Genomic DNA, 9979 nt, shown 5'->3' on the forward strand with positions numbered 1-9979 from the left:
CACATCGATCGAAACCGAATCTAGTGATGTCTTCTTTCGAAACTTTCGTTTCCATTATTATTATTATTATTGTTGTTGTTGTTGTTGTTATTATTATTATTATTGTTATTATTATTATTGTTATTATTATTATCATTATTATTATTATTATTATTATTGTTGTGTGTGTGTGTATACGTGTGTGTATCTGTGTCAGTGTTTTTGCTTTATTATTATTTTTTTAATTATTTTAATCATTATTATTATTATTATTATTATTATTATTATTATTATTATTATTATTATTATTATTACTACTATTATTATTATTTTTCTATTCAATCTTTTCATTCATTATACTTCAAAGGAGCCCGATTAAATCTCAATAAAATTGCAGGATAATCATTGAGTCCTAGAATTATTGAATTCGTAAGCTTGTTGATGTCTCGACGACAAGCATCACTCGCATCATCGTTTGGTGTCAGTGAACGAATTGGTGATGCGTTTCGTAATAATGCTGATGATGCGTTACTAGAGGAGACGTGGTACCACTCGACGTGACAACCTGATGATGACCAGCATGGGGGTGAAGATCTTGCGTAGCATTTGGACTATATTGTTGAGAGTCGACGATAACGCTTGTATAACCAGCGGTTGATTGTTCGATATGGTGATGATGTTGGGGCTGTTGTTTAACATTGTTCCCGGCAGTTCCGTTTGTATTTCTTTGTGCCTGATAAGAGGCATCGTGATGTTGAAGGGTCGTTGGCGTTGTCGTTGGTACACCACTGTAAACGTCGTTGTTATCAAAGCCACAATCGGAATACATGATGACACTGCCACCTGTTTCTGTGATGCTCGACGAGGTCGAGTCTGCAAGCTGATGCTGATTGTGATGGTGGTGGTGGTGATGATGATGATGATGATGCGGATGATGATGAGGTGGATGAGGTGCAGGAGGAGGTGGATGATATCCTGACGGAATAGAATGTAAACCGATTGGACTAGGTAAATGGTTATCCATAGCATCGGTGCTACCGCAAGAACTGGATGACGTAGAATATGGCCTCCTCTGTTGATTACTTTGTATTTGATGATGATGTGTTTCTTGTGGTTGTTGTTGTTGTTGTTGTTGTTGTTGTTGTTGTTGCTGTTGTTGTTGTGGCGGTGGTGGTACCGTGGTAAGTGGATCGTGACTTATATCTGGACAGAGAGAAAGGTACGGATTACAAACTCATTTGTTCGATTTTTTTCCTCCAGATACATCCTCTTACCTCCGTACAAGTGAAAAACTTCGGTATTGTAATAAGTGCCATCTTCGAGCATCGGTCCGTTAACGGCATAAGGGGACGAAAGAAAATGACTATAATTCGTAGAACAGGCTATGAATTCTGTACCAGAATAACCGGAACTGTCTGTATAATCCGTATCTGGTGATTCTTTGACTCTTCCACGAAAGGACGGCGAACTTGGACTGTGATTTTCCAATTTGTTCGTATTGGCACTTGTCGTTGGTGTTGTTAAGGCCGTGCTAGATGGATTACTAGGACTCGTGGAACAAGGTCCCTCGACGCAATTCAACACCAGTCCCATGTTTTCAATCTCTGTTAAAATATAATTCACTGAGACGATGCAATGAGGCCTTGAGCTTCTTGTATTATGAACGACCGTGGCATACGATTGCATCCACACCCAACCGCCCAATTTCGTTAGAAATCTGTAGTACTTTGTTGTCACTTGACCCTTTCGTAGTACTGTAAGAAGAAGAAGAAAAAGAAGAAGAAGAAAAAAGATAAAGAAGAGGAAAAGAGACAAAGAAATTAAATAACAACAACAGAAATAACAAACAAAAGAAAAAAGAAACGGGAAAAGAAAGAAAAACAACAATGACAAAAAGAAAACTAGATATTATTTCATATTCGCATAACCGGGAACGATTCAAGAACAGCGTATGCTAAAACTCATTAGGGGAGACAAAGAGAGCTGAAAGGAAAACGTTTCGTGAGAATAGTAGACAGGTTTTGTGGCAGACAAGTAGGCATCGGTGTTGGTGGCATTATGTCAGACTACCTCCTGTCCCCTTCAACTACTCGCTGCCCCTTCCACCCGCGGCTTCTACCCTCAGTCCCGTTCTCGTTCCCGCCACTCCCCTGTTCATCTCTCTTTGTCTCTCTTTCTCTTGCTCGTGAAACTGCGAGTCTGTTCAAACAGTGATAGCAGTAACCACCACCTCATCCGCTTGTGCCACCCTCCTTTCTCTATCACTCTTTCTCTCTCTCTCTCCCTCTCGCTCTCGCTCTTTCTATCTCGCTCTCCCTCTTTCTATTTCGCTCTCTCTCTCTCTCTCTTCCAAGTACCTCTAGTACCGACCACTACCACCACCATCTACTACTCTGCACATTCGATCGATAATATACATGTGCCTACGTGTAAGGCACACGATTCACACACTTGTTTCTCCGTGTCCTATAAAAATCGTCTAAGCGTTGTGGAAGACGTAGGAGAGGAGAAGGTACATAGCTAACTCCGGTAGCTCGTTTGCTTAAGAAAAAAGAATGAAAGAGAAAAAGAGAGAGAGAAAGAAAGGAAAGATCAAAGCTAGTCTATGTCCGTCAAGTGGGTGTCGGAAAAGCGTCGATGAGTTAACTCATTGAGAGTAGGTAAGGAATTTAAAGGTAAGAAAATTGTATGTATCTACAACGAGGACGTGCTACCAAAAGGGATATATAGATAGATAAAGAAAGAGGAAGAGAGGTAGGGGGAATGGAGCATACAAAGATCTCTTTGTACTTACGAACTCGATGTGCTTGTTTCAGATGTAACGCGTCGCTTCCATGTACGTAATGGTAGAGAGTTTTCTCGATGAGATCCTGTGGTTGGTAGCCTGTTAAATTCGTTGCGCTGTAATGAAGATATACGACTATGTTTATAATGTACATACTTATCAGGTTTGTTATGTGTGTTGTGTGTTTGTATGTGTATACGAGAGAGAAAGAAAGAGAGAGGGAGAGAGAGAGAGAGAGAGAGAAAGAGAAATAAAAAAAGAAAAAGAACATCTAAATCCATGAATGTTTTCTCGTGGCATCGCTTTTTTCTTTATTTTTTATTTTTTCGTTTTTTTCTTTTTCTCTTTTTCCCCGTTGTTATCGAGTAAACAAAGAAAACGAAATCGTATAAAATTTCATTGCAATATACTGGTGCGTCTATAGTTTCTACTTTGTCACGTGTTCATTCCCAGTATATACGACATAGGTACATGCGTACGTAGATAGGCTACGGGATAGCTCATATAAAGTGTTACAAAAGCTGTTTTCCTTGCCACTGTTAGAGATAGGTTGACATTTTTTCTTTTTCCTTTTTGATTTTCTTTTTTTATTTCTTTTTTCATTTAATTCGATTTGGGATACAGCAAGAGTATATATTGAATGTTGAATCAATTTATATAAAGAAATTGGGAAGAAAAAGGATTCATTTTTACATTAGGCACAGTTAGAAAGAGAGAAACAGATAGACAGACAGACAGACAGACAAATAGATAGACAGAAACAGAGGCAGAGACAAAGATAGACAGATAGATAGGTAGAGAGAGAGAGAGAGAGAGAGAGAGAGAGAAATAAAAAAAGCTATTCTCACATACTAACAAGTTTAATTATTTAATCTGTTTTGTATTTTGTACATATTCAGTTTTATTTAATTCAACTTGAGATTTTTAACAGCGAGCGAAGAAAGAAAGAAAAAGAAAAAAAGAAGAAAAAAACAGTTTGTAACATTTAATATGGGCCACTCTGTATACATACATATGCCAAGGAATAAGAAGTGTCGCATATCTACGTGCAAGCTCGGTGGACGTTGGATATTTATTTGGCGTCGATAAAAAAGAGAGAGAGTAAAAGAAAGAAAGGTCCTTGACTCTCTGCGGTAATACGAAACTAATTTTAATGGCTGGCACCGAGAGGACCTTGGTTCTCCCCCTTTTTCGTTTCTCAGTCCAAACACTAAGCGTCGAGGTAATCCAATACCAAAGTGTAATTACATTGGAAATAAACAGTCTAATGGCAGCTCCTTCGTTTCTACGTATTCGAGCTAATTTTTAAGTGGCAAATACGAAGGATCGATCTTTTTTCTTTTTTTTTTCTTTCTTTCTTTTTCTTTTTCTTTTTTATTTATTTCTTTCTATCTCTTTTTTTTTCGTTGTTTTCGTTTCGTTTTGTTCTTATCAAGGAACATCTCTAAAGAGAAAACACTGTTTTCTCTCTTTCTCTTTTCTTTCTTTCTTTTTTTTCTTTGGATTATTTATTTCTTATTTTGTATGTTCTTGCGTTTTCTTACTTCGAGTCGATGAATATCATCTTGAGATCGAGGGACGCCCTGAACATGAACATATTGTTGTAAAGTTTGATTTCTGTAATGGCGGAGGTTGGAAAGGAATGGCCGACGGCTAGGAGACAAATATTCCTGATACATCTACCAGCAGCACCATCTTCGTATTCCGAGCCGGTTGAACTTTCAATGATGCATTTGAGGTAACCCGAACAGTGAATAACCTGGAAGAAGAAAGATATTGCTTTCGCTACCAAACATGAGGATGAGGATGAGGATGAGGATGAGGATGAGGATGAGGATGAGGGTGATGATGATGACGATGATGACGATGATGACGATAACGATAACGATGATCGTATATGCAAGTTACTCCTTGAATAAGGAATACTAATTAATGATAAGCCAATTGCATACGTAAACCTTATATTATCATCAAGTATTATTACGTATCATTGATCACGGAGAAATACCGGCGAAACGAGATTAATGGGTGCTGGATATTATTCAAAAATATACCAGTTGGTGATACCGGGACGAGTATGGCACTCGAATGAGCATATGGATCATCTTTCAATGGTTGAGACACGAAGTACTATCTACCGTCGGTGCAAAGTGCAGATTTTCGCGTGGAACAACGTACTCCTGGCAAATTACCAATTCCTTCCTACTAATTGAATGCTCGATGAGGAATGGAAAGAAAAGGAGAGAAGAGAAGAGAAAAAAAAGAAGAAAAAAAAGAAAGAAAGAAAGCAAGAAAGAAAGAAAAAAAGAAAGAAAGAAAGAAAAAAAAAACAAGATTCGTCGAGCGTCAAACTCGGGTTTGCTCGTGTCTCGAGTACCTAGGTATACCAGCCCTGATACCAAGCCGACACATTTGTGAGGCAAATAGGCTCGTTTCACCACCCTATTTTCCCTATATACCTAACGCGTTGCATATGTTTACTATATGCTATGCAATTCTGGTGCATCACACGAGCATGTACGTGCTGCGAAGGATCCTCTCCTCTATTACTAAGGGGATACGAGTTAATGGAGAATGAAGAGGAGAACAGAGAGAGAGAGAGAGAGACAGAGAGAGACAGAGAGAGAACATGAGTTTTGAGAAGGGCGAAAGAACAAATTCAATTTCGTTCAGGACTCACATCCCTATAAAGGTCTTGAAACGATATTCATTACGACAATGGCTTATACTCTGTCGAGGTGTCGGCGATCTTCAAACTCATTTGCAACTTCCTAAGAGAAAAAGAGAGTGTGTGCGTGTGTGTGTGCTAAGAGAGAGAGAGAGAGAGAGAGAGAGAGAGAGAGAGAGAGATATCATTTATTTCCATAAATTAAAAATTTAATAAGTAATAAGAAAATAAAATAACGGAATGATAATGAGTCTTGTAAAAATTTGTTTAATTTCTAACTTATTATATAATTTGTATAACATAATTATTAATAAAGGATTAATTGAAATTAATTAAAATGTTCAACGATCTCGAAATACAATCTATCAGTTTGTTAACAATTTAATTTGGATCATTTAAGATGTATATTTTAAAACGTTCATCTGTTTATCCATTAAAAGAAAAAGAGAAAGTGAACGAAATCCATTTGTCTGGAATTCAAAGACAAGCGAATTGATCCTTATTTATTACGACCTTTCTTATAATTTATCGCTTATTTGAAGGACAGGTGAATTAATCCTAATTGATTACGACTTTTCTCATAATTTATCACCTATTTCAAGGATACGTGAATTAATCCTAATTGATTATGACTGTTATAATTTATTGTTTAGATCGAACAATAAATAGATGGATAATTAGATAGATAGATAGATTGATAGATAAACTTCTTAATTCGTGCTAAATCGATTAAAACGATCGTTGATTCCAGAAAATCATAGATAATTGTTGGCCACGCGAATAGAACGCTTACAATGCTTGTAGATAATGGGTTAGAAGCCAACTACCGGTTCTTTGTATTGTCGAAGTGCCATAGAAAAGCCTACCCTCTTCGTATTTCCTGGCCCCTCTTTCGAACCTCGTCCTACAGCTTTACGGGGGTCGCATTCATGACTTAGCAAACCCGGAACGTTCTCTCTCTCTCTCTCTCTCTCTCTCTCTCTCTCTCTCTCTCTCTTTCTGTCTCTGTCTCTCTCACTTCTTCTCTCTTTCTCTTTCACTTTATATATGAGATTTTCTCAAGAGAGTTACGGTCATCGTCATCGCTCAGATGCGAGAACGAGCTATTTGGCAAACATTTTCCTTCTGGAGGACTTAACCGGCACTTTTTTCGATTGTTTGGTGCAACTAACGTTCCTAGACTTCGACAATCGTTATTCATATATATATATATATACATATGTAGCATACGGCTACGATTTATACTAGCTTTATTCGTTAACTATGCCTATTCAAACTTTTAGGGGAGAATAGTCGTTTCGTCGAATTAACGCGATTTATTCCTATCGTTTGGTCGTTGATAAAAATGGACAAATATACCTTTGAATTAATCGATTGGATCTGATGATAATCTAACCTTTATCGTTTAAGATGGAAGCCTGGGTTTGGATAAATTCACACATTTTTGTCTCTGTAAAAAAAAAAAAAAGAAAAAAAAGACAACAAAAAAGCTAGTAATAAGAGCAAAGATAATAATTGTAAGAAACGTAAGTTAATGAAAAAAATTGGAAGAAAGAAAGATAAATGATCTTTTTCTCTTTTTTCTTTTCTTTTTTTTCTTTTCTCCCTTCTTGTTTTTCTTTTTTTCCTTTTTTCTTTTCGTCTTACTAAATTATCATAACAGTTTTGGCCACCAGTGGCTTGCGGCAACATCAATCGATTTTATTAGTAACTATCTTTATATTGGCAAAGTTTAGAAAAAACGTTTGGCATCTGCCATTCTGAACAGACTGAATTTGAGCAACGTTCATTGACAACTACCTGCCAGCTTCGCGTTCGTTTTTCTTTCAAATCGCGCGTGACCAGGACAATGCTGTCCCTACTTAGCTAACCAACCCCTTATCTCTTATTTAGCATTTCAATTTTTATATAACTTTTATGATTTCCTGTACAACTGTGCTCCTTCTCTGTTATGTTAATCGTTTGGATACTTTTTTCTTTTTTTTTTTTTAAGAATTTTTTCTTTCTTTTCTTTCTTTTTTTTCCTTTTCTTTTCTTTTCTTTTCTTTTCTTTTCTTTTCTTTATTTTTATTTATGACGATAGAGAGATCAGTTAGAAGGAAAGAGTTAAGTTCAAAAGTTGTACATGATTCAAGTTAGGCGACGTTAATACTTAAAAAATTTGATAACAGTATTTATTTCGGTAGAAAAGAAAAGAAAAATAATAATGTATAATTTGCAAAGTTATTACGCTTTTGTGAAGTAATTTTTCTTTTTTTTCTCTTTAATTCTTTTCTATTCTTTCTTGCGTGCGAAAAAATATCAACTTTCAGAATAGACACTGGATTGTATTCGAAATGAACGCGAGGAAAATATATCCTTGAAAAGATCTCATAAGATAAGCCATTTTATGCCAAAATATGTTAAAGGACAAAAACGGAATATTTATAGAAAATATCATTATATCATTGATTCGTTCGTACCTTGTATCCTTCCGTGACAAGACCCGCGCTTCTCTTCGCTAAGATACACTTCATTCTCAGGAAGAAGACACGTTCTAGGTCGATTTCACCACGTGAGTTCGGCGGTGGAAACATAAAGTCGGTGAGATCCGCCGGATTTTGTGGGAGATTCAATACCGAAAACATCTCTTCGTGATCGTACTGACAAATGTATTCATATATATTGTTACCTGTTAATTCAACCTGAAAAGAAAAAATCAGAACGAAGACAACGCATTAATTATATTTTCAAAATATACAGGACAAAATTATTCGAAAAGTTTTTCTCCGAACATAAGTCAAATATTATTTAAAAATTCGAGGTCAATGATCTTTTAAGAGATTAGGTACATATGTTCTTCTCATTGAAAAATGGACGTATTTTGAAAATTTTTTTTCAGAAAAGGAGCAAGATAAACTGTAAAACTAATCATTTCATGTTATTTCTTGATGTTTTGTTTTTATAAAAAAATTTTTTCCATTCAATTTGGTTACGTAGAAGCTTTGTAATCTACAACTATATTAACCTTCAGAAAAAAATCCAAGCAGCATCCTAAGTTCATGTAGAAACATAAAATTAAAGTAAAAATTATTAAAATTCCAGTACTATATCTTGTAAAATAATGTTTTAATCGAGGACCGTCGGCTCATTTTTTTTTAATTTTAATTTTTAATATTCTTCCAATAAGTTTATAAATTGAATTTACTTTTTTCAAAATGATCTATTTTTCTTATTTATTCGAAATTTAAGAATGCGAGTCGATGACACTTAGCTATAACTTTATTTTCCAAGACAGTACTGAAATTTTAATAACGTTCACGTCTTTATAGGAAATTAGGATGCTGCTCGTGGAAATCGGATTTTCATGCAAAGATTAACGAGGTTGCAGATTATAGATTTTGTATATTACTAAATTGAACAGATAAAAGTTTTTTATCTGAATAAAACATCAAGTAACAATAGGAAATTAGTTTTTCAATTTATTTTACTCCTTTGTTGAAAAGAATTCTTAAAATATGTCAATTTTATAATGTCCAGAATGTAACTTAAATGAAGCACTTAAATGAATCTACGGATTGATATCATCTTCATTTTATTGCTGAGGTTAGTAAGATCGTTTGGAAGGACATCGATGAATTTTCCAAAAAACATACTACCTAACTCTAACATTTTGTCGTGTCATCAAGAACAAAGAAAATAAGAAAATCGAAGAAAATAATATGCATCTAACCTGAGACATTCCTAGATGTACACTGGCCGTTTCACTAACGTAGACGATTTTTCCATCGGGTGTCACGACAAATACGAAACCGTCCAGAGTCTAAAACAACGGAAGGGAAAACGAACGAAATATCGATTAACAAAAATTTTTTATAACAAGATGGACAAAACCGATAATAGGTTAGAAACTTACTTTTAAAAAAAGTGATCCTAATTCTTTAATGCCTGCTTCTAAAGGACTACTAGGAGGTGGTCTAGTACCCCAGTCATCCCCCAACCCTGAAAAATACATTAAAATCTTTTTTTTTCTCTGCAATCATTTCTCGTTATATCAGAAAATCTAAAACTACGTGATTTCGAATGAATTACGTAAATATTATACTACTCGAATTTAGATTATACTTTTGTGCCGAAAGACATCCCTTGTATTCTTTATTCTCTGTTTCTTTTTTTTCTTTTTATTTCAGAATCAGAGGGACATCAGAAATGGGAAGAGGATAGAGATAGGATCTTTCTCGGCATCATGAAAATTCAATTTCTTTATAGCAACATCAAATCGAACAATTTCTTTTCTATTTTTCTTTTTTTTCTTTGACGCGTTCTTTAAACGATCAACGATGATAATGTTCGATCAATGTGAGAAAACATGAACGATCACGTGAATGTAGTTCGTATATCGAAGGGTGTGCTAGGTCTTTTTTGAAGAATAAAAGAAGTATCCGTATTGTAGAGGGATGAAGCCACTTGAAATTCAATTCGCCGTAGACAAGGATGGAAAGATTGGAGGGAGGAAGGAAGGAAGGAAGGAAGAAAGGAAGGAAGGAAGAAAGGAAGGAAGGAAGGAA

At 35.4% G+C, this 9979-nt stretch overlaps 1 protein-coding gene across 7 annotated transcripts in view; it reads right to left on the reverse strand.

Annotated features, from left to right (window-relative positions):
- Positions 1–259: 259 nt before the first annotated feature.
- LOC122633781 (single-minded homolog 2) overlaps positions 260–9979 on the reverse strand; it is a 33100-nt gene continuing 23380 nt past the window's right edge. For all 7 annotated transcript variants that reach the window (XM_043822126.1, XM_043822125.1, XM_043822124.1 and 4 more), the window contains exons 3-9: positions 9328–9413; positions 9145–9234; positions 7895–8116; positions 4309–4523; positions 2774–2880; positions 1254–1733; positions 260–1182 (exon numbers count right to left, since the gene is read on the reverse strand). In XM_043822126.1, the coding sequence (XP_043678061.1) occupies positions 461–1182; positions 1254–1733; positions 2774–2880; positions 4309–4523; positions 7895–8116; positions 9145–9234; positions 9328–9413 (1922 nt within the window). In that variant the 3' untranslated portion in view covers positions 260–460. The remainder of the gene's footprint in view (positions 1183–1253; positions 1734–2773; positions 2881–4308; positions 4524–7894; positions 8117–9144; positions 9235–9327; positions 9414–9979) is intronic.

Source organism: Vespula pensylvanica, chromosome 13, assembly GCF_014466175.1.
Source record: "Vespula pensylvanica isolate Volc-1 chromosome 13, ASM1446617v1, whole genome shotgun sequence".
NCBI lineage: Eukaryota > Metazoa > Arthropoda > Insecta > Hymenoptera > Vespidae > Vespula > Vespula pensylvanica.